The following is a 27,087-nucleotide window of genomic DNA, read 5'->3' as shown; positions in this document are numbered from 1 at the left end:
TTATTCTGGAAAATTTCACAATTGCAACGTGTGAAAAGAAACATTCTACTTCCATAAATAAAATTATAGTAATTGTTTAAGAAATACTTGTAAAAAAAATTTAATACATTTCAAATTATAATTAAATGGACAAGAGAATAAAACAATGTAACATCACTCCAAAAAATATTTCTATTTGATAGAGCAAATTTTTAATTTTCTCTTGTAAATAATTTTTAAATATATACCCCAGATAACTGGAGCTCATTTTGTAAATATTACATGCATTTAAAATAGTTTGCAATCTGTCAATTGCTAATAATACGCAACTATATCTTTAAGGCATATTGACTATTAATAGATGATAAATGGCAGTGACTGAAATAAAATGAACATAAACTTCGCAATTAATCATTTCTTTACTATAAAAGAAAACCATTTTTTCCCCTCTTTTTTTTAGCTTAACTTTGCAGTAAATCAAAATAGAGCAGTATTGTAGTACTAATTTACAAATTAATTTCATGATTAATACGTAATTTAACCCAGTTTTGACTTATTTGTGTACTTAACAATATATTTAAATCACGTTAATTAAAAAAAAAGAAGAAAATGTAAACACTTTTCTTGTATTGCAGACATTCAAGTAGATTCATACATAACTTTCATTTTAAAAAAGTAAAAAGACGTGTGTAGTGTAGGGTAAATTCGAAAAGTAGAAAACCAATATCAATCACAAGGTATCCCACTAATTAGATGGTAAATTAACATTGAAATCATACTATAATGTTTTAATCAGATATTCGCCTTTTATTAAATACAGAGGGTTTATTTTTTTAATGTGGAGCTGAGTGCAATATTACTATTATTACAGAAATTCTCAACCGCTATCTTAGCGATATATCAAAGCTTCTAATCCAAGTTCAATGTACTAATATAATTTTGTCTTGTTAGCAGTATACACGCGATTATCAAATTCTTTAACTTGAAAAGGTAGCTAAATAGCAATATATTCAATTCACATGGAAAAATAAAGAGCCCGTGAGACATTTAAAAGCAATATATTCCCAAAATAGAATGGGCCTTCAACAGCATAGAAAATAATTTATATACCAGAGTTAAATTTTCACTAGGGCACAAGATCTGTAGGTATGATACAAGCTTTTATTACAATGGAAAATCAAATAACATACATATAAATGAAACAAATAAGATTTTTCGAATTTACTTGTGCTTAATTTTTTTTATGAATAACAATAGCTTTTAGATAAAAAAAACAAAATGACATCATGAATATCACATTGTATATTAAAATCATATAAGCCAAATAGCACATAAAATATTGGAAATTAAACATAATTTTTATGTCATTTAACAATTTATTTCAGCATCTAAAAAAATTAAATTTATTAAGTATTTACCACAATGTAATTAAATATATGAAGACATATTTAAGTGTCAGAGTGCTATAAAGACATCTCTGCCTTCACAGGGATTAAACGTATCACCATAAAAATGAACAGAACCAAGATGATTGTACATTTTGATTTCGTTTATTTTTATTATTGCACATTTTTACCATATAAATTGTTTTCTTTATAACAGATAATATTTATATATAAATAGTACTACATATTCAATCATCAAACAGTAATGTATGTTTGTGAGTTCTTAAACTTAAAACTGAAAAAGTGAAATAATACTCTAGTGTTTTTGCATGATGGATTAGAAAGGCATAATGGTGCTATCTTATTCTTTTTAACTAGAAATCTGGAGAAATGCTAGGCACTCAAAACAATTAAATGATATTATCACAGACTGAATTAAGGTACCATTAACATTCTAAAAAATTTATGCTCTTCAACATGGCTATTCTCAAACTTTCAGAAGAACTGATTAATTAAAGATGGCATGATAACTTTCCTAATCTTTCTCTTGGAAATTAAAAAGGACTGCGACTATCCCAGACAATTCACAGACAATACAGAAAAAAAAAAGTTGTACAGCCTTAATGAAACATTACAAAATTTTAAAACCCTCTGGAATTTTAATGTATCTGAAATAATGATAAGAAGAGAAATACATTCTGTTTAAATAACTTAGGACAAGGCTCAGATGAATGACTGAAAGGGGGAAAAAAATGCACAAACAGAATTTTAAACTACTTTGAACTTTCAATGACCTGAGAAAATAATGTGAGGAATACATCTTGTTCTCTTATCACATGACAAGGCTCAAATGAATATTTATGATAAATAACTTAAAAGAGCAGAAGCAAGACAGAAAAAAAAATGAATCTTTTTATTTCAAAGAAATTGAATTAATTAATTAATTGAATTATAATTTTAAAAATCGCTTGAAAGTAGTCATAAAATAATTGAATATTATTTAATGTTTAATATATATTAATAGCTTTTTTTTTCTTCAGAAATGCGTATTTAAATCGATCGAATGTATAGTATCCAGGTCTTTTCGCGTAGGCAGGTAAATAAACTTTAATACCAGATGAAAATATTTGCTCAACAGATATAAGTAATGAGAAATATTAAAATAGAGGAGCACCAAAACCTAAAACTCTTTTCATACTATCCCAATAAAACCTTTTCCATCCTTCTCTAGTTTTGTCTAACTCAGTTTTTGGTACTCCTGTTTGAGTAACAGTAACTTCGGTGCAGTCCGACTTCTGTTTAATTTCAATAGTCACCTCTGAATAGTGTCCTATGGGCCACGTCTTGAATCTCCATTTCTGCTGTATTAATCTGGATTGTTCCTGTAACAATGTTAGTATTATAACCATATAGTTTCCTGTATATGAAGTTTCTTTTCTTAAGAATAAAAATAGACAATATCAACATTTTCTGAGAAAATCACATTAACCTGAATTAGACGCATTTAAGATATCAGATTTTTCTGATTATTTTTATAAATATTTTCTGATTTTCCTGATTATTTCGGATTTAAACTTTTTATTTAAACTTACTTAGACATAAAGTACACAAAACACTGAACAAAAACTATGCAGATGAAGCCTTTCATCTTTTCAAATAACAAAGCAATTTCTGTTTTACTATTATATCTATTTAACAAATCGATCCTACACGAATAATTATTTTAAAAATGGAAAAAAAGATATTAAAAATAAAATTATTAATAAGGCTTAAAATAGGGAGGCGTTCTCAGTTCAATGACATCTGGCATCTTGTTAAATTTCAGCCTCACTCTAATGATTTAAATCTAGCCAAATAATTATATCATCAGATAAAAAAAATTTAGCCACAGGAACATAGATGACATTTTATTAAACAGCAAAAATACCATTAAAACATTTTATTCAAAACTTCAAAAAATATGCATTAAGAAAATAAATTGTTTGAAATCTCAGAAAAACATCAAAGCATTTATCAAAAATTTTTCATTATAAAATCAGTCATATCAAAGCAAAAATGCATATTGAAGAAAAACAGCATAAGGATCCTCAGTTATTGAAGAGATAAGTATCCCAAAAATATAGAAACTTTTCACAAATCGACTCAAATTTAAATTGCGTTTTTCTCTTTAATAATAAATCACTGAAGTTTTCACTTTAGATAAATTAGCAAAACTCACAACACAAAATCCATATGTATAAAACAGAGAATGCTCAGAACAATTTTTTTTGGGGCATGTATTTATAAACCAAAATCGAATTTTGTAGATTTCAAAATAATTGACATCAGCATGACATTTCCTTTAGCATATAAATTGTTAATAATATAAAAAAATTTATGAAGTATTAATATTATTAATTGCACCATATAAAAAATATTTTTATTAAAACTTTAGTACAAGCTTAGCATAAGGGGTCCACAATATTGAGAACTGGGTCTCAAATAATTAGAAGGTCCAGGTACTTTCTCAAATTCAGGATATGTACAGTAGACTCCCGATTATCCGCGCCTGCCGCACTAAGTTTTTTTTTTTGCTTCCAAGCAAAGAGAAAATGCTTCCAAAGCAAGAAACAAACACAAATGACTGATTTCTTCAAAAAGGTGTAGTTTTACAGTTATGGTTTTGTAATTACACAATACATTACAGTATTAAAACAGTACATATGTATTAATTTTTCTGTGTATCCTTGACACCTCTCGTAAGTACAACGCTCTTTTCTGTTTTCATTACCAAAATGCATTTTAGGTTAGTTTTGAGTGATATACTAAAATAGTAAGCGTTAGTTAAACATTTCCTGCTGTTTATTTTACGTTTTATTGTACATAAGACGATTTTTCAAAGTTGGAATGACTGTTTTATCTTTTGCTATACCCGTTTTTAGCTTTTTTTTTCGGATTATCCGCGATTTTTGTTATCCGCGGCGGCCGCGCCACCCAATTCCGCGGATAATTGGGAGTGTACTGTACTTATTTTCTATAAATTTAGTCTACTAAAAAAAGCTATGAATTAAATATCTTTTTTTATACATTTTGCATTTGTTACTTTGCATATTAAAAGAAAATACAGCCAATATTTCAACAGTTGAATCCATTCACCACTTTTATTGATATCGGGAAATGCAACTTACCAATTTAACAAAATAACCATGAACATTGTTATCAAATAATTCAAATCTCCCTCCTTCTTTAGTTTCCAATAAGCAATACCCTTGAGTAAATGCCTGAACCAGCTGTTGGAAGAATAAGTTGCAATTCAGTAAGGATACAAAAATTAATCGATCCAAGTGAAAAAAATTAAACAAGCCAAGATCAATACTTACTTCTTTGACAGTCAATGCACGGTAAAAATCATCAGCAGTACATTTAAATGTTTCAGTAGTATGAATTGTATCAGTTTCAAATGCCTTTTTCACAGAACAATTTACAACTTCATTTTCAAAAATCTGAAAAAATTAAAAAAAAAAAAGCAAATAAACAAAAACGTCTTTGTAACCTAAAGATGATTCATGTACTGTAATTGTGAGATGCTATAATTTATAATATCATGGCATAACTTGTTTTTAAAATTAATTTTGAATAATTTATTACTTGATAAAATTATATTTTTGATTTGACAGAAGTAAATTTTAATGAAAAAAACCTTATCAAACTTTTTAAAATTAATAATTAATCTGAAATTTACTAAAATAGTACCTTGTGCAGTATTTATTCTTACTTATAAAAATAAACTACAGTTAAATAATAGAAAAAGAACTATAAAGTTAAAATATGTACAAATGTAATCTTTATTATAAAATAACTCTAAGGAACTAAGTATTTCAGTCAGTTTTATTTACTGCTAAATATGCTTATTTTTCATATTGCATATGAGCATGTTTATAGTGTGTTATATGATGAAAATTATATGAAAAGTGATGCAAAATGTGCTCAGGTTTAGATTATATTAAACTGAAAATGCTGACAGATTATTATAAGAATGTCACAAATTAAAAATTATAAAAAGCATCAAAATTCATATTTGAAACTGAATGCAATGCTAAAAATCACATATAATGTACCCTATTACAATTCACATAAATTTTTTATTGAGAATTTAATCATAAATTATTTATTTATTAATCATCAGAATTCCTCAATAACTTCAAATTTTTATGTAAATTTTTCATATTTATAATTTATTTCATTAAAATAATATAATACAGTAGTAACAATCTTGATAAAAGACTATGTCTAAAATCAGAGATCTCTTTCTCTTGCCATGTAACAAGTACATTTCAGTTCTAAATGCAGGTAAATTCAGATTATTCTTCAAGTTGTAATATCAAGTTGTCAGAAAAGAAATTTTGTTCAGTAGATGGTTTCAAAGTACTTTTGTGAAATTACAATCACTTGCATCAATGCTTTACTACTTCATCAGATAGTTTAAGTTGTATTTAAAAAAACGAGTTTTGAAGGTTATATAACAAGTAAGATGGAAGATCAACCTGTATATTTTCACAATATATTATTGTTTACTCTTTCTGCGAGCCTTCGGACAGGGCGAAGTAGTCAGCTATGATTGTTTACTCTCATAAGGGAAAGAATGTGCATCAAGGCAGTACAATGTTACATGAAGTTTACAAGCAAATCCTTTCCAAGAATTTCTCAGGGTGGCCTACCAAAATCAAAGCATTAATTGAATCAAATCCATTACATCTAAATTTCATCACACTCAATTACATAAATTTTAAACATCCACCACAAGTATTCATGAACACCAAAATAAGATAAGATATGAAAGCAAATTGAAGGTTTGAGTTCCACATAAACTCAAAGAGTTTCCTTTTACAGCATGCATAATCCTTTTCAATATGTTCACTAAAAGTGAGTAAAACTGTCCTTTTTTAAATATTTCTCAAATAGATAAAAGACTTGGATTGTAGACAACAATACATGGTCAACAATTTAGGTCCGAATGCCATGGTTAGTTTCAAATGACATTAAAAGCAAGCAATCATTAGAAAAAGTTTACATTCTCAGTGAGGTGGGATTTCACAGGTATTATGTTTTTTCGTACTCCTACCAAGAAATCAAACAAAATTGTAAGTATACAGTCATCAACTAAACCATTTGAACAAATAAATCAACCAGAAATGTCTAGAGCTTATTAATTGAAAAAGAACAGCATTTTATCACGATGATGCAAGATCACACTAAAGTTTGATTATCCATCAAAAATGTTGCATCTTCAATTGAGAGTTGCCACACTGACCAATCACCTGACCTTGTTCCATCAAGTTTTTGTTTCATACTCTTCTTGTATGAAGTTTAATTTTGATGAAGTTGTAAATCTGCATCTTGCTCATTATTTTGTTAATAAAGGTTCTTCTAGAAACAAGAAATTCAAAAAGAGATGACTAAAGGTTATCGAACAAAATAGCCAATATATCATTGATTGATCTCTTTACATAAGTAAATGACTTTCAAAAGTAAAGAAAAAAAATACATGACAACTTTTCCGACAGTCTGATAAAACTAACATAAGGTAAAATTTTAGGCACTTTGCAGTACATAATGCTGAGATTGTCAAGGCAAAGCTAAGAGCAGAATATTAACATTTATAATATAAAAAAGGAATAGTTTTATGTTATAAATTTGTATTTATTAGTTTTTCATGATTTAAAATCATTTATAGATAATAGTAAGTTTCAACTTAAACTACACATCTTACAAGATTTGTTTTGACTGTAAACATTTAACTGAATTGTAGAATTGCTCTTATATATTATTTATTTGTGATGATGTCAGTATGATTATGCAAATTGTAAGGCTATAATATCATACTCAATTCAGATTTGGCCATAAGGTTTCAGCTAACATTTTGTAAGTAATTAAGTAATGTGTTAGGACATTAAGTGAAGAATGAATTGAAAGAGTCTTGTTATTTTATGTCATCTTTTAATTTATTTCATTGATTTTAGGGAGGATTTTAAGGAAATTAGTTATTTTAAAGCAAGTGATCCACTACTTAACTCTTCCCAACAACATTCATGTTCAATGGTCTTCTGAAAATAAAACTGATTAGAATTGGACTTAATATGCCTTGTATTCCTAGAAATCACATTCAGCCCATCAGAACCTAACTAAAAATGCAATTAAAAATAATGAAATCGAATTTGTATCTATCTATTAGTACAATCTATGTATAATTTCTCTGAGTGTTAAATGTATCATATTCTACAATATATTAGTGGACAAATAAAAATAATATTGCTTAGAATACGTTCATAGAAATAGTTATTTGAAATTCTTCGCATTTTACAATATGTTCAAAGAAACATTCAATGATTCTTGTACCAAATTACTAATAAAACATTTAGATATCAAAAATGCTGCCTCTTTAGAGAAGTAAAACAAAGCTGATATTAAATGTTTCATTGAAAAGGGTTTCTTAACACATAAAAGGGACAGCATTACCAAAATTTTACCTAACCTGTAGTTATGCAAATTTTTTCCAAGTATACAGCATCAGAATCAGGAAGAACTGTTTTTAAATTCATTTGAAGATTTATTTAATCTATATAGCTCCCTTTTAAATCTTTCATTATATTACAGACTCCTATATCAGTTTTCTAAATGATAGTATGAATCATATTACTGTTTAAGCACAATATGTGCTTTGGTTTCATGAACAAATTCGCCCATATATATTCAATATACATTTCAATATTGTTATGGATGCTATTCTCCCGATGTAAAAGCAATGAAGTAATGATATGAAAAGTTTACAAATGCAAGCAGCATTTCTTATATCGGATACAAGCCCATAGTTAGAAAGTATCTGTTGTATCATATGGCATTCTTAACAATGAAGTTCTACAAAATCAACTTGTAACACATTAACACAAACTGTAAACACCAATAATAACTGTAGTTAAAATTCTTCAAAAAACGCTATGGTTACATGCTTATAAAGTTGTGGTGGTAACTTCATAAGCCAGATAACAACCTCCGGAAAGAAGTGTACACTTTTGTCTAGTGGCTTTGTTACTCGGCCGTTGCGAGTTCGAACCTCAACTTGTACAAAGTGCATATCATTCAGGCCCATCACACTTGCAAGATCTAGAACTCGCATATCTTAGCATGAAGTTACAAGATGCTACGAGTATCATTACAGTCAGCATGCTAAAAAACACTTAGTGAGAATTAGAATATTGCTTTGACATTCTTTGTTCTGCCAAAAAGGCCCAAGTTGAAATATATTCAAGTATAGGGTTTTTTTTTAAGAACTTCATAACAAAAATAATATATCTTAATAAACACATGTTTATTAGAGTAGTTTTCACATAAAACTAATTTCATAATCTGGACAAGACTTTATGCTCACACTGTACATGAAAATTTATCTACAGCAAAAGCACATTACACAATAAACAATACACAAGAAATGGTTAAAAAAAAAAACTTACATTACGTTTCATATTAGATTTATCACATTTAACTTCATCAGGCTGGATGGAATCCTTAGTTGGTAAGATAAGGCCTCGTGAGAATTCTAGAAGGAAGAAATTCATAAAATCAACAGTAACAAAAAAAAAAAAAAAAAAAAAAAAAAAACTATAAGCTTATAAACTGTCATGAAATAAAAACATACCCTCTTTTAAAGAATTAACATACAAGCTTAATTGTCTCCTAATTACTTCACTACCAGTTTTTCTCATCATATCTTTCACAACATCAGCTTCAGGTCCAGTTGTTTCTAAATGCACATTTACCTGAAAGTAGTGGGAAATATTTTATAGCAAAATAAACATATTCAGAAATTAACTGCAAATTTATAGAATAGGAAATTCAGTACAAAAATGTATGAAAGCATTTTGAATCATCTACTGCATACTGCAGCAGGGAATACAAGGAATTTCAAAAATTTATTTTGAAATATGAAGAGATATCCAATTTTTCTCATTAACGATAAAATAGCTTTCAAATATCTCACATTAATAAATAGTGGCAATTAAATAAACTATTTTACACACTAGAAAGATGAATCAAGTTTTTGTTTGTTGGTTACATGCCCCAGACAACAATTCTAGAAAAATGTACTTCCACCATTGCAAAATATATTAAATTAAATTCAATTACAGACAGAAATATTAAACATTGAAAGTAACAAAAAAAGCAAATTTTCAATGGGGCATCTGTCATTTTAATCCACTAAACGAAAAAGAATTTAATTGTTTCAATTTCCTCATTTTAAAATTTTAGAGGTTGCCACCACAGTTTAAAGTTTCTGAATTTCAGAAGAAATCAGAATTGACAAATTTTATATAAACTAACGTTTTTTAAACATATCATTCCAATTAAAAAAATTTTTTTGATTCATTACACACAAAACAAATTTATGAAGCTAAAACTGAATTAGTTTGTTCATTACACTTCCTTTAAGACATTTTTTTCTTCCAAATTCAGCTATTTATTTCTATTATTGAATTACTAATAATAACAAGTATTGCTTTTGATCTTTATCTTTTGTATGAAGTCTGTTGTACTCTTTGATCTTTACTACTTCAACTTTCCGCTACATCATTTAAAATATTTATTGAATTAAATATTGCTTCATTTTTTTTTTTTTGAATTCATCTTTTTTCCATCATGTTACATATTTTCGCAGAAAGTGATAACACACCCGAAATTTTAAGCTTCATTGTGTTAGTGGATTTAAAAATACCTGTGCCCATCTGTGCCCCAAAAATATCTACCCATGCCTTAATATGAAAACTGTGGGTAGCAGAAAAAAGGGAAGGAAGATGAGAAAAAAAAAAAGTGAGTGGATGTACTCACCTACTTACATTCAATATCTGTTAATTTATATTTTTATCAGTTTGATGTGAGAATTAGACAACTTTTGAATTTTTTAAAACATAATTTTAAAGCTCAGTAACGTCATTAAAACATTTTAAATTCTGAAATTTCTGCGAAAGCATCTTTCTGGGCAGTAACTGAAAATGGGAGAATGCATCGCAAAAATTTTAAAAGCTGATTTTTAAAGAGCACTCTAATGAAGAGCTATTTAAAATTTAGCACTATGGTTTTCATGAAACCAACAATGGCCTCAGTAGATCATGTATTTTGATGGGGATATCTCATACTGGTGCGATAATACATTGCAAGCTAAACTCTGGCCTCTATTAAAAAAAATTTATAATTTTTAGATTTCTTTAATGCAATGCTAACCCTCCAGCTGCATATCCTGCGATTTCCATGGGTTAGCAATCAGTCCATTTTCTATTGAATCTGCGTTTTTTGCAGTTTAGGGTGTTTAATTTTTAAGAATACAAATTTTTTTTTTATATCATATTATTATCAGGTAAAACATAGCATTAGTTCACTTTGTTTGAACTTATTTGCAAACATCACATCTAAATAGTGAATTTTAAAAATTACGCAGTCAGAGGGTTAAGACCACAATAGGACTTTCCAGATTTCAGTTATTAATTCCATTTAGCACATCACAAAATAATATTTTCTAATAAAATGGTATGTTTATACAACTTTTTTTTTCAAATGAATAAAGAGGTCTTGCAACAGAACTGATGAACAGAGGATCTTGTACCTGGAAGTTTCACTTCAAAGACAAAAAATTTAATCAATATAAATATTAACGAGACAGCAAATTAAAATGCTAGTCATATACTTCATTAAGTAATCCTGAAATTTCAAACAGCTTGCTCAGTAAAGCATTTGCTTAATATTTTCAGGGTCAAGTTCAATCTTGAATAAGTTTTTCTAAAACTTTCTTTCAAAATTATTTGACATACTTATAAATTCATCATATAATTACAAATTTCTGCAGTGAAACTAGATAAAGTTAATGTATTGGAAGCTGAAGATAAAATCGCGCAAGAAGCAGAAAACAATGAAATATCAAAGTTGAGATTAAAAGCAGTTATTTACAATCAAGATTTCCTAGTTATAAATAATTGGAATGTACTGAAATTCTCATTTTTAATTTCTTATGAAGTAATGCTGATAGGCGAAGAAATTCATAAATGTTGAATGTAAGAAATGTAAATTATAATTATTCTCATAGGAATAATTATAATATTTATCACACCTTAAGTTAAAAATATAATTATTTTGTGTTTAAAAGAATCCAAATATTAGATAACTGAGCATTATTTTTTTTTACATAAAAATGAATAACATTAGTTTAAAATATTTACTAACTTTCATTCAAATTGCATTAGTAGTTTTAAGAAATCCAGGGACGAGCCCTGCTCTTGCTGATACTAGGCAAATGCCTTATCAAGTGTACTGTCTAGCGGTTCAACAACATTGACAACCTACTAGTAGCATTATAAATTACACAAAAAGTTAGAAGGCCATTTTCTTGTAATCGGTTGTCTATTACACTGAAATATTTAAATGAATGTATGCTCTAAAGTAACAGTATACTAAATTTCATCCTGAACTTAATTTTCCCAGCTGTACCCTCTCCTCATAAGTTTGATTTGGTATTGAATGAAAACAGCCACAGAGTTCATTAACTTTAAATACCAGTGACAATTATGGTTAAAAAATCCCCCCCCACAAAAAAATTTCAAATTGAAATTATCTTGGTAATTTAAAGAATGAAATTATTAAAAATAACAATATTCTTGAACACATCTACATCCATATTAACATATGCTCTCCCTCCCCTTAAAATTCAAGATATTCCTATTCCTAAAAATATAAAAACGAATAATTTGTATACAAACTTGAACTTACATCAACATCTTTCATGTCATGCTCTTCACTTAAATTAGGGATTTCTAATGTGCCTTTCACAACTGTATCACTATTGACCAGTTGACCTAAAAATGAATATATTAATTTTAAAACTATCAAGCAAAATATAATAACAAATGGCTTAACAACAATGGAAATGGCGTACATAAACTTATCCCAACATCTTTAAAATGCAAAATGTTTAATGGCATACATAGAAAAACAAAATGCTATCATTTAATAAGCTTTCTATAAATGTTATACATCATTACTGAATTGACAAATTAAACACTATAAAATGTTTTCAACCAGTAAAGGTTTTTGTGTAAAAGGCCAAGATTAATCATATACCTATTTCTTACTTTCAGTCAATTAAGATTCAGATTACAAAAACATTAGTTACCCAGTTATCAGTGGTACTGCTTAACAGATATATTACATTTAACAAAGTATCAATAATTTATTCAAGAATAGATGTTTCCAAAGAATTTATTAAAACAAATATTTTCAAACAATATTAAAAATTATTTAATACACATTTATTATTGAATAAATATATGTATGAAATAATTTTTTAAAAAATCAACACAATTTTGTTGATAAAAAAAATTACTAGTTAGACATTTATAATTTTTTTTTCATTAAATAGCAAGCACTTATGCTTTCTTAAAAATCATCATTGCTCAGTTAACATCATAATAAACTCCCATATACATTTTTGAAAAGACAAGCAACTCCAGTGTTTTTGTGTTCATGCTCGAACAAAATACCATTTCTTCTATTTTTTGAACTAAAAATAAAATCACCTCCAGTGTTACTACGAGTGTGATTTCAAGAAGTAGTTATTTTTTGACGTTCTCCAACCATTTCTTTTAGTAGTTTTTGTTACCTACCTTTTTTTTTATTATTATTATTTTGTAGCTCTCCGTAGTTTTTTTCAATACATCTGTAACTCCGTAGTTTTCACCTATTTTTTTTAAACTACTACTTCTATTATCTAATTTCTTAACTGTAAGAGAGTATGTGAATACCTAAAAGCCACTTTCGCAATATCAATCAGTAATAATAAAATGAAATAATATCAATTTAAAAAAAAGATCTCAAAAAAAAAAAAAAAAAACAGGGAAAGAAAATAATTATTGTAAACCCCTTATTCAATTAAAATAAACTTTCAGAATTATAATAATGAGTCAATATTTTACAACCAGTTTTGAATCTTAACACCGAAATTTCATAAATTCGCTCTCGTAACACTTGATATGATCAATTTAACATTTGAAGAAAGGAAGAAAAGGGGGAATAGCTCTCTATATATCTTTTTTAAATAAAACAGAGCCATTAAAGTTTAAAATCATGACAATAACAGGAGCTGAGCTTTAGTTAAGCTGCCTTTTCCCATAGCACACAAAACCATTTTCGATAATTATGTTGATAAAGATGTTCTGAAAAAAGCACACAAAAACTTTTGGCGGAAATATTATATATTTAGACATATGAAATAAATTATATATGATGGTGACTCTCTCTTTTCCATAGTCTCTTTACAACTATCAGTAAAAGTTTGATTTTCATTAGTTGCCAGCAATGTTTCATTCTACTTAAGAAAAAACACCAGCGAGTTTATCATGTTTGATAAAAATTACTGATTTATAAAAAATTTCCAGTTTAATAATAAATTTCTCTTGATTTTTCCCAACCTCAAGGAATTTTCTCGCACTTTCTGGTTTTCCGGTCGGCTGGCCACCCTGTTATATCAAATTCCTTATCCAATTTGAAAAGATTATTCCAATTTGAATTCTCAATACGATACAAATCTGAAGACACAAAATTAGCAAAAGCAAACGTGATTTAGATTAGTCCAAGAAAAGTCATTACTGAATTTTAAGAAGAGAATGTTGTCTTAGTGATAATCGATAGTGCTCATAACATTACTGATAACTTTCAAGTAACCATTTGCGACGCATGTCTCCTCTCGGCCACCCAAGCGTTTTTATCGTTCTGGTCGTATGTCTGCTCTCAACCACCACAGCAAAAAAACATACTAAACTTATATTGTATTCGTCGTATCTTAATCTTCATTTAGGATATATCAGTTTACACTTTCTTTGAAAGAACATAAATGACTAAGGAACTTATTCACGAACTAATACGATGCTTCTACCACTTTGTAATAACAAAACTTAATATTAATAGAGCCGCCTCAGACTCGTCATGCAAGACGCCACAGTGAGCCAGTTGCATCTCGAACGTGAAAATTGACAGTCTTTGGAGATACTTTGTAAAATTCGTAGCACTTGACAAATTGTTTTTAATGTAATTTGACATTCCCGCTTTTTCAGATATTTGAAAAATAATACTCTAAAATGGGAAAAAGAAAGTTATCGATAGTAGTGTGCTGAGAAACTGAAACCAGCGAAGACGAGTCTTATTTTGACAAATTGAACACTGACTCTGACCTAGTAAGTGATAACATTGATAGTGATTCTAGTAGCGACATAACTCCATTGAAGCGAAAGTGAGGCAATTAGTAATTTTCGGTGATTGTGGAGTAGAAGAAAATGAAAACAGAGACGTTAATGAGTTTACTACCTGGAGAGATGTTACGTACAGCAATCAGCGTCAATCAAAAACTAATTTTTCAACAGGATTCAAGATTGTTGGGGCCTAATATTCATATTCATTGTATGGAACCTATAGACTTGTTCAAACTTTTTCACAGATACAAACTTGAAGCAATTGTACTTAAAACAAATAAATATGCCAAAATTAAACAGACCAGCAGACCTTATCTGAACAATCAACTTGGAATAACTAGGTCAATGTGACGAAAGAGCCGGCGTCCGGGCATAGGGGTAGCGTAGCGCGTCTTCCCCATGATCTGGGCGTCCTGAGTTCGAATCCTGGTTTAGGCATGGTTGTTCTTCCATTGTTCTATCTGTTAGATATGTGAATGTGCCCTCCTGTAAAAAGGGTTTGTGCAAGCGAATGAGTGATGTGTGAGTAGCAAAGTCGTACTCTTGGCCCTACTATAAAAACAAGAGACGCTCCCCCACCGGCTTAAAATCGCTTGTCCATGGCAAGTGCCATAAGAAACAACAACATGTGACGAAAGAAGAATTCACAGCTTTTTTGGGGCACAATCCTTAACATGGGTACTATACAATTTCTGAATATAAAATGTTATTGAACCAAGGACCATGCTTGGAACATACCATTTTTTAGATATATACTTCGAAGAGAAAGATTTTTTTTTTCAAATATCTTGTATGTTACATTTGAATCAAAATGTTTTTGGAAATCCAAAATATAAGGACGAGAATCCAAAAGGTGAGCAATTTTATTGATTACATCGATGATAAATTCCAAGAGCACTTTACATCGGATAGAGCAATATCAATCGACAAATCTATTGCCAAATTAAAAGGCAAAATTAGTAAAACTTGCAACCTCCATAAGCCCATCAAATGGTGAACCCATATTTATGTGTTATCTGATGCACATACAGGATACATACTATGGAAGCATTACTACAGAATATCTGATACATCTGGACCTCCCTGTCAGTTCAAGATTTGTTTTACAACTACACTAAAAGTTATTAACACAAATCCTGAGTCAGAGGGATATCATATCTTCACAGATAGATATTTCACAGGAATACCATTAGCAGAGGAACTTTTAAACTTAAAGTGCTATTTAACTGGGACCATTAGAACAAAGTATATCCCAGATATGATCAGAAAACCAGCTGAAACAAGGAATAATATTCTTGCTGCATATCGATGAGGTGATATTTTATTATTAGCATGGAAAGATAAGAGAGTAGTTACAATATTAAGCAGCTACTATACCTCGGGTATGAAAACTGTATAAAGAAAGAAAGAAGGAAGGAGGCATTGTCAGCATTAGCAAACCAAATGTTATTGTGAATTACAATTTAAATATGAGAGATGTCGATAAGGCTGACCAACTGGCAAGCTCATTTGTTTTCCCTAGAAAATCCTGTAAATGATGGAGAAAAAAAAATTTGTGTGTGTGTGGGGGGGGGGTAGAAGAGTACGAGAAAGGGGAGTAGAAGAGGGGGAGAAGAGTCAATAGCTACATCTTATATAAGGTATCAACTAGAAGGGCAAACCAAACGCCTATGTCTCATTTTCTGTTTGTCTGGAGATTAGTAGAACAACTAGTAGCTTGGTAGAAAAACTGAAGGATTATCAAGATCAGGAAGACCATCGTCCTTAGATAGAGAGGAAAAACTTCATTGCAGATTACATATATTGCGGCACTGTCAAGAAGTCAAAAGTAAAGATTGTGCTGTCTGTTTCAACAAAAAAAAAAAAAAAAAAAATCAAGGGTAGAAAGGCGAATTATTTTTGCAACACTTGCCATTGAAAACAAAGACTTCAAATTAGAGACTGTTTTGAAAGATACCACACAATGGCGAATTATAAACTATAATTTTTACATTAAAACATATAGTGTTTACAATATCGAAGTTTACAAAAGAAATAAAAAAATATTTTTTCCTTCATAATCTTGCATATTATGTATCACTGCTCACTGGGTGGAAATTAATTCCGACCAGCACAGCATCTGCATCCAAATTTAATATGACCACAAAGAGTTAATAAGCATATATTTCTGTTTTTTGAGAATGTCGGCAGTTACTCTGCCATATACAATTTGCATCTAATTTAAATATGATTGGGTTATTCAATATCTTTTGAAGCTGTCATATGAATAAAATTGCATCAGCCACTTCTTAATTAGCCTTTTGCTTGCCAAGTTTGAAATGCAGCAAAGAAATTTAACAGCAATATCTCCAAATCCTTCCAGTAGATGTCCAAAATTTATAAATAAAATTATAATACAACTGAAAACTAAGAAAATAATTGTAAGACGTTTCTTCATATCTTTATAATTATATTACTTCAATAAAATATTTAAAATTAAAACATCATATAATTAAAAATATGGCATGCATTAAAATAACAAAACTATGCCATGTCAATTATTGTACCTTTATGATACAAAAATTACAATGCAAAAATACCATTCCAGATGAGAAAATCTAAACAATCAAATAGACAGACTTAAATGTACACTTATTTTACGAGCTACCTATATTATTCCATTTCATTTCATTCTAGCTAAAATTAACAAACCTGAATAAAGTTCACAAATTTAAATGAAAAGCAAAATTTCTTACCTGACCATTTCACTTCAATGCCCCATTCATAGAAAAAAATAAGTTTAGCTTTCCTATTATTTACAACAGCATCACCCTCACATTTTGAAATTTCAGTTATTTCACAATTTGCTGAAAAAAAAAGTCAAGAAATGATAAAAATTGACATATTAGATGGGATCAATAGCTATAAAATTTACACAATTACATGGATGATATAAATTTCACAGTAGACAGGTAAAAGAAAAAAAAATCCCCCCAAACCAGTTTAAATCCTTTAATAATTAGCACATCAAAATTTATATGAAATTAGGAAAGGTTACCAATTACACACAAGGCTAAATCTGACATAAATAACTCAAAGTGTAATACGTAATAAAACACATAAAAAAATATCAGTTGAGAAATCATACGATTTGTAATTTACAATTATTTAAAACTTCCTCTTTAAAAGCAAAACACATTCCAAGGTATCAATTAAGAAATTCGATTTAAGGATATAATACTTTATTTTAAAAAATCAAAATTAAATAGTCTCAACATTTTAAACATATCTATTAAAATGATTAAAACCAATGGGAAAATCATAAAATGGCCATAGGTCCAATGTATTAGTCGGCCTCAACCAGAGATATTGCAATTGCATAAACATACAAATAATTGCCATTATCCTATTCTTCTGAACTTTATGTTTATATTGCCCCCTCCTAATATTTGCTATGAGCCCAACACTGCCCAGTTATATCAGGGTTAAAAACCATGCAAAATATTCATTTATTTGAAATTGATAAAAATACTGTATTTACAAATAACAGAACTCAAGAACCATTAATTCACTCAATATTTTAAACAAAACTTTATCAAAGCACTAAATACATTTCTAAATGTTACCATCACTTTTTTTTTTTCAAATTAAAAAATAAATTGATTAATTCAAGTAAAGAAATGTTTAAAAAGTGTTCTTTTCATTAAAGAAATTTTCTACTTCTTACAAAAAAAAAAAAAATGTAGATTTTTATTTATTTATTTATTTATTTATTAATCAAAGCTGTATGATTTTGGAAGATATGACTACTCAGTTGCAGATTGCCGAACAATTAATTTTCAGTCTGGTAATAATTCAGGGTGGCTACAGAAACTGAAAATACTTACTGACTAAACTTGCAACTTTCCCTTAATTTATGGCTACTAATTATATTAGTGCCACAATATAATTAGTAACTTAGTAATTTGCTATTAATTAGTAAGGAATTAGTAATTAATAGCAAATATAATTTAGAATCAATGTATTTGCATAATATATATATAAACACTTTTAAAGTAACTTAATATGAAAAATATATATATATTTTTACAAAATTTTATTTTTAAAAATGGAATGAGCACTCTAAAAATTCATTAAAACATTATATTATATTTCTTATACATTAAAAAAATATTGGCAATGTCAATAAAATAGTTTGTTTCTGAGACTGAATAAGAATTCTAAGAAATATTAAAACTACTCTTTGCAACATGAGCTATATTAGATTAACAATTCAGGTTATGATTTTTGCTCAAAATTTTAAAAACAGTTCCATAACTAATTTGAGCCCTTTGCATAAACACTGCAATAAGATGTTACAGCATAAATATAAAAATAAAGTAATTATACATATCGAACAATCAGCAGAAATTTAAACATGAGAAACTGCTACAACAAAACTTTCTAATCAAAAACCTAAGCTTTTATAAATGAATATAAATTTTTTAATTTAATTTATCATTACAAAAAATGCTAAACATCAAGATAATAATTTGTAGATAATAATTCTAGTAACAACTGCTTGCCTACTGTGCTTAAATAGGGGGGAAAAATACAAATCATTATTAATTTCAAAATTGAAACATCTTATTAAAATACTAATAGACACTTGATTTAAAACAACCAGCATTGCTTTAACTTTTAAAAGCTACTTCTGGAAAATTTTGAAGTCTAATTTCTTTCTTAAACTCTCTTTATGAGCTGTCACAAGATTTTTTTTTTTTTTTTTTTTTTTTTTTTAAGCTTTTAACTCTTTAAAATGATACCCTGTTTTCCTTTACATATTTTTTCAAATTCCTTACTTTCCTTTTGGTTTTTTTCTTTACTCTCTTCATAGATGGGCCAAAAGTTTCTTGCATTTAAAAATCAATTGTTTAGACATTTCCATTTAGGCATTCAAAATTAATTATTCCATCATTTTCTTGAATGCCACTATAAACAATTTGTCTAATAATGAGACTTTGTTCTTTCATATTCTCCCACTAACAATCTTTACTGTTCAAAAATTCTTTTGCAATAGCTGTTGTCATAAGAAGGTATCATTATCATTTTTAATAATGATATACAGGGCCAGCCATCTGGAAGGGATGCAATGTACGGAATGATGCGATTGAAGGGGGGGGGCAACACGATCCACAACTAAAATAATGCTCTGAACAGTAATAGCAGGATGGAAAGAAGAAGGAAAGATATTTAACTGGAACAATCAATGGGTTTTGAAATATACGAAGTTTACAACTACATTACAGGTTTAATGCAACATATTATAAAGTAAGGTCATTTAGCTCACCCGATTGTTTATATTACTTTGATAATTCATACTATAAAATGTTTAATATTTTTAAATCTAATCATGTCCATGCCAAGGATTTATCCCTCTGAGACCTGGTTTCAAAAAAGAAAATTAGCAGAAAAGAAAAAACAATGAAAAGCTAAATTTTAAAAATCATGAGAAGATCTGTTTTCTTATCTTCTAATTTTCCTTTCTTGTCTTCCATTATTCAGGCAATGAAATTGCTTCGACTTCAGAAGTTACAACTCAAGCTTCAACTGGTGAAGAAAGTTTCACACAAACTACACAATCTTGAGTGAAATGTAAGTGTAGAAGTTGTGAAAATCTTTGAAGAACCATATGTTTATACAAATATGAATTAACCAGAAAATAACAATGAAAATGACAATAACAAATATGATCAAGCGCATTTAAGTGATTCAGGTTTATGACCAAGCATTATAACTGATAAATTTAAAATATTTTGTGTTAAAAATAGACCTGTACAGCACGAAGGAGTTGTAGCTAAGAAGCTGAAGGTAGATAATTTTCCACTACTTAATATTTTTTTAAAAAAAAAAGTGCCAAACTGTGAAATGCAGCTTTGCAGCTAGTTGATTTTTTCAAAAATGCAAGATTCAGTATTTAATTTTTGCTGTACATTATTTTCTAGAGGAAATGAAAAATATACATGAGTTATAGGTAGCTATAATAACTGGAGAAAGTTTTCAATTGTAATTCAAGATTATGAGCATTTTATTTGTCACTTAATTCATTTATTGCTTGGAAAAAATTACTGAAACGATTAAATTTATGTTCAACTATTGATAAAATAAATAAAGTTAATATAAATAAGGAAACAGAATGACTTAAATTACTATTTCATAGAACTGTAGATGTGATTATAATTTTAGCATGTAATAATCTTCTGTGGAAATCATGAGGAAACCATGAAATAATAGCAGTGCTTAATAATGGAAATTTTTTTAAGTTTAAAGGATTATTAAGTAAATACGATTCTGTGCTTATGGATGATATAAACAGAATGAAAAATTCCAGAAGTAGAACTGTGCATGATTTAGCACATACATCACAAGAACAAATTATTCTTGCAGTAGGAAATTAAGTTCTTAACAAAATTAAAGATGATATAAAAGCAGCCATGTATAACAATATACAAATAGATTATACTGCTGATATTTCCCATAAGGAACAAACTCCAATTATTATTAGGTATGTAAATTTTGAAGAGAAAATATTAAATACAAAGGAATCATTTACAGGGTTTATTAAAGTAACTAAAGTAACAGGAGAAGGACCAGTAAAAACTCCGTCGAAAAGATTAAGAGAGCTTGATTTATATATCACGGATTGTAGTGAACAGCATACGACAACAGTAGCAACATGAAAGAGAAATATAAATGTGTACAATCTAGAATAATTGCTCTAAATCCTCATGCAATTAATATGCATTGCCTAAGACACACTTTTAATTTATTAATTTGTGATGGCACTTCCAGCAGTATATATTGTAATTATTTTTATTCTATTTATTTATTCATTTTTATAGTAAAACATTTGTATTGCTTAGTTTCTGCATCTACAAAAAGATGAGAAATTCTACAAAAGACTTTTAAATATTGCTCTTAAACCATTATGCAACACTCGTTGGGAAGTTCAATAGATTCAGTCAAAGGACTGTATATACAGTTTGAACAAACTTATAATGCCAAAGAAGAATTTATTGATGCAAATAACAATAATATAGCTTTATCCAAAGCTAAAAGTCTAATGGATTTAAAACAAGAAATAACAATTATTTTATGCTTAATAGTATGGTTTGTAATACTGTCTGAAATTAATACTATCAATAAAATATTTCAATCAAAAATAATCTAATAATTCAATCAAAATTGATCTAATTTAATCAATAAAATTAAAACTGAAATCCAAAATTTATGAACAAAATTTAACTCATTTTTAGACAAAACAAAAGTGATAGCATGCGATTTAAATATTTCAGAACATTTTCTTGAAAAACAAATTCAGAAAAAAAAAGAGAGAGAGAGAGAGAAATTATATTTCGAAACAGCACAAGATGAAATTATAGAAAACCTGATTGAGGAATTTAGATTAACTCTGTAACTGATACTGTTTTTTTTTTTTTTTTTAAAAAAAGATTAAGAAAGAAGATAGATTTATAAGTATTTCAAATTAATCACTGATATAAAAACTTTAGAAAAATATGAATTAGAAAAATGTTCCAAAAACTTTGTAACATTTTATATTAACGATGTAAATGAAAATTTGATTGGAAAGAGATGTAAATTTGAGGGAAAGAGATGCAAATAACCCTCAACACATATTGCAACATGTACTAATTATAATGATTTATTTCTAAATGTATTAAAAATTTTCTTTACATTGCCAGTAATTATAATAAGTGCTGGATGCTCTTTCAGCAAATTAAAATTAATAAAGAATAATCTTCGGTCAGGCTTGTGTTCATAACGCTTAAACGCACTTGCTATACTAAGCATTGAAAGAAAAATTGCAAAAAATTACAATTTTCCTGAAAATATTAATAGCAAAAACAAAATCCTGCATTAAATAAACATGCAATAGTATAGTGTTTGTAACTGATTTTTTTTTTTTATTTTGCAAAAAAAATTAAGGCCCCAAATTGTTTCTTGCATTTGGGCCCCTTTATAGAAAAGGCCAGCTTTAATGATATACTATCATTGCATTAACAGGTCAAATTAAAATTCTGTTCTTTCGAAAACTGATTTATCAGAAAGTTTTATTCAAATTGTTGTTAGCCACACTCGTCAGCATATCTTTCTTATAGTAAAGAAATCCCGAAAGTCACCATAGCTTTGAAAAGATGTCTCAGGTTGCTGTTGGCATAATTATCTTGGTGACATTAGGTTTCGGATACAGAAAGAAATGATTGTGCAAAATCATCTATCATGTTTATCAGCAATTTTTCCCGATTTTGACATTTTTACAAATTTTACCGATTTTTTCACTGATATCTCCGATTTCCTTATTCTGTCGCTACCCTGTAATTTTTAACCCTTAGGATTCCACCGATGCCACTATGGGGGCATTAGTTTGCACGTATACTTTAAATTAACAACACATATGAATCAATTTTTTTTAATTCAAATAACATACGCAAACCTTTAATGAGATCACAATTATTCAATTTGGTTGCTAGTTAAATTAAATAATTGTTTTTTCATAAATTTAATAAATGAATGCAACCAGCAAATTATAAGTATCTAATAAGTTTTTAAGCAGCAAAGGAACAACATTAAGCTAAAAATGGCTATTTTATCAGAAAAATAAAAAACTTTATTCTGTCTTAATCTTTCGAAGAAATTTTTAAAGGTTCACACCTTTTATAACTAAAAACAGAAATTAACAAGTTCCTCTTAAAGACATCTTAAGAAATTATAATAAATTAAATGATTATCTCAATATAACAAATTAATAAGATATCAATAAATAGAACTTACCAAAATCAGTGTCAATTTTAGTCCCAACAAGAATTTCTCTAAACTTTTCTTTTGACCAATGAGAGGCATTTTTTTCAGTCCTAAAATTTTTTTAAATGCTTTAGTACCTTTCTGATGCTTAAATGTTTTTTCAACTTTAACTTCATTTAAATACACACACACATACACAAAAAAAAAAAAAAAAAAAAAAAAAAAATAGCAAGCACATATTTTTAAAATTTAATTTTCCTATTTATTGAAAATCACTAAAACCTTCCAATATTATACACAGTATAAAAAACTAATAGATATTGCTTAAATGTTATTAAAACAACAATTATTAAGAAGAATTATTAGAAAAAAAATTCTATACTAATTCACATTTTCTGAGCCATTAACAAGAATATGAATAATTATTACTGCTTGCATATTCAAACAATGTTGATTTTTGCAAGCCCAAGTAGTGTCATTAAAATGAATATTATGCTTTCTAAAATAACACAGTACATGCTCCCCTTCCAAACTGTCCAAGAGGTTGCTCCCCTGCTCCCTTTCCAAACTGTATATTATATATATATATATATATATATATATATAATTGTCAAAATACAGAAATGGAAAAAATTACAAGAAACCTTGACCTAATAGATATTAACTGTTCTATAAGTAATGTCATTTTAAACCAGTTTAATGTCCACAGATAGTTATCCCTGATTAATTGGAAGAAGCAAACATCTCCAATTACTTAGATATATATCACATACGATAGATGCTTTTAAATACACTCTTAGATCTTTTAGCAATAGGGATTAATGAATTTTCCACTTTGATCATATTTCAATAAAGACCAAAATCACTAATCTGTATCTTTTAGATCCAATCCCTTTAACTCTCAAATTCTTCTTTTTTTTTTTTTTCCCCCCTTTCTAATTGTTGGATGAGCGATTTTCCATTTGAAAGTTGAAGGACTGGCATATCTAAAAAGCTAATGCTTTTTTTACTAGATTCCTGAAAGATTCCAAAAAGTTCAATCTTTGTCACAAGAACAATTTGCAAGAAATCTAAGACGAGTGGGGGGGGGGATTATTTTTTTACAAAACTGAGGGTAAAATTACAAATGTTAGATATTTATCCTAAAAATCAAGACAATCTATATAAAATATAATTTTTTAATGCTACATGATTCAAGAGATTACCACACTCAATACTCTTACAAAAATACTTAGAATAATTAAGCCAGACAAAGGGTTAGAGATACTAAGCAATTTTTATCATAATAATACTGATAAAATAAACAAGCACAACTTATTTCATCTAAACCCATCAAGAATTAACACACTATGGAAGTTACTAAAAGGACTTTAAAGCTTCAATAATAGAATAAATATCCGAATATACAGGAAATAATAATAAAGAAAATTTTATAAATATAGAAGCAAATTTTCTTATCACATGACATTTCAAAAATAATAAATCTAACTATTCATTTTATATCACTTTTATAAGGAAGCTAGAAATTACAGTAACAAACCTCATTAGTTAAAGTAAAATTTATACAAAAATAGTGAAGTCAAACTGCAATCTTTTAGAGACAAACGTCCGAATATGGTTACCTGATTGTATTCCTTTGCTTATATTTTGAATGTTTTCTACTATTTGACAGAGACTGGTGAAAAATCTACCCCGTATCCCTCCATTTTATCAAAATTCTATTATCAGGTAATTTCCTTCACTCTTAAATTTATGAGGATCTAAATAACCTATTTAGAATGTGCAAATTCTTTTTCATATGAATATTTAAAATTCCTATTTACATATGATACAATGATAAATATAAATTAAAATGAAACAACTGTTTGTCAATCTGATATATTAATAGTACTTAAAATTTCGATCAGGAATATTCCTTTATATTACAAAAAAAAAAAAAAAAAAAAAAAACTATTTTAATATAGAGGTACACTTCCAAAAAACGAGAAATGCAAATATAAAAAAACTGGTATCTTAGATCAAATCAAAATTATTCTCGTAAATGAAGCACTCTAAGTAAAAATAATTACCGCGAAAGTTCAAGACATCTACAATAAAGGCGAAACGATACAAAATCAAACTTCAATTGAATTACTTCCTTTTCTTCCTCATAACCACCATCTACTTCAACGTAATACAAAGTAAGCTTTTGTTTAAGATACCACGATTTCATTCCTTCGGGTTTCAAGAAGAAACTGAAAAACTGTGTTAGAAAGGAAACTAAAAAAATAGTTCTCGCAAGGCAGTTTCACTACAACTAAGTAGTCTATAAGAACCACAGAAATCTTCCGAGACACTTATAAAAGCTTTGATAGATCAAAATTCAGCATCGAAAACAGTATAACTATCAAAAGAAATGTATGAAAATACAATGTTTTCTTGATGCAAGCAATTCAACTACTATATAATAATTAAGAAAAATAAGTTACCAATGCCAATTGTTCACATTCTTTGCATCAGGTCGTTCTTCCACTAACCATCGAGGATCACCTTCTCCCCACTTAGCCATAATGAAAATGTATTATTTTGTAATAAATAAATTAGTATCACAATTAAAATCTTCAGTAAATATTGAATATCACAAACGAAAGAGCACCGGTCTTCAAGCGCACGAGGATAGAGTGGCAGACGGTTACCGTTCAACTTCAATTGTGCGTAATAAAAAAGATAAATAAATAAAATTTGGAAATTTCTAGTAAACTCTTTAACTCACGATGAATCAGTGGTCATGCGCAGATACTCTGCGCATGACCGCAGATACTCTGCGCATGACACAATGGTTAAAAACAATCCTTAGAAAGACTGAAAACAGAATAAAACTTTTTTCAAATAACTTCAATGCTATAAAATTATTGATAATTTATTATATATCTTTACTACCTGATGTAATAGGACTTTGATGATCCACCGTACAAACTAATCCTGAGAAAACTTAGAGGCTTGTGTTGAAATTCCTACAGGAATATTTTTAACTTTTATCCAAAATCGTGTCCATCACTACTTCTAATGCATTAATTCAGTAACATCAGTGAAACAGTTTTTATATTTTTATCAAGATATACTAATAATAATAGGCTTTTCAACTGATTTCAAACAAGCTAAAGCTGAATTAACTTTTCTAAACAGAATGGAATATACTATATGACTAAGATAAAGTCTCCTAAAGATAAAAATAAGCAGCTGCTGGCTTTTCATGACCAATGAGTCACAGCAGAGCAGATATGAAAATGGTGAAAATAATCCTAAAGGGTTTAGGATGAGAAATAGTAAATCATTTTTGAAAATTGAAGAAGGTATCTTCTTTATTGTATCTCTTGCTGGATTTTGTGCTTTTGGATGGCATAGTCTATTGTCGGAGATGATGTGCATCTGTTATGCACCGAAGAAGTAAAAATAAACTCACGCACAACTTAAAACATTTTATTATTGAACTTAGAAGTTGTGTGACAATTCAATTTTGTTTTGATGATTTAGATTTTGTTTGAGAGATTTGATATACGCATTACAGTTACTTCTGTTAATCTTCGAGCGTTATATTTAATGCCATTTAAAAATTAAATGTTTTTGTCTTCTTATTTTTGATTTACTCATTTTAATAGGAACACGCCTGATATATGACGACACGGCTTCTTCAGTTTCGC

The 27,087-nt window shown here is 28.2% G+C and overlaps 1 protein-coding gene across 1 annotated transcript; it reads right to left on the bottom strand.

Moving 5' to 3' along the window:
- Positions 1-193: 193 nt before the first annotated feature.
- On the bottom strand, positions 194-26,143 carry LOC129960651 (activator of 90 kDa heat shock protein ATPase homolog 1-like). The gene is made up of 9 exons (XM_056074200.1): positions 25,876-26,143; positions 23,438-23,517; positions 17,362-17,472; positions 12,153-12,238; positions 9,037-9,157; positions 8,852-8,937; positions 4,724-4,846; positions 4,532-4,633; positions 194-2,746 (listed from the first exon to the last, which is right to left on the bottom strand). The coding sequence occupies exons 1-9, from the start codon at positions 25,953-25,955 to the stop codon at positions 2,522-2,524; spliced, it is 1,014 nt and encodes a 337-aa protein (XP_055930175.1). The 5' UTR covers positions 25,956-26,143; the 3' UTR covers positions 194-2,521.
- Positions 26,144-27,087: the final 944 nt, after the last annotated feature.

The sequence above is a fragment of the Argiope bruennichi genome, chromosome X2, assembly GCF_947563725.1.
Source record: "Argiope bruennichi chromosome X2, qqArgBrue1.1, whole genome shotgun sequence".
Taxonomy (NCBI): Eukaryota; Metazoa; Arthropoda; class Arachnida; order Araneae; family Araneidae; genus Argiope; species Argiope bruennichi.
The sequence above is the reverse complement of the archived record's forward strand: the minus strand, read 5'-3'. Positions and strand labels throughout refer to the sequence as shown.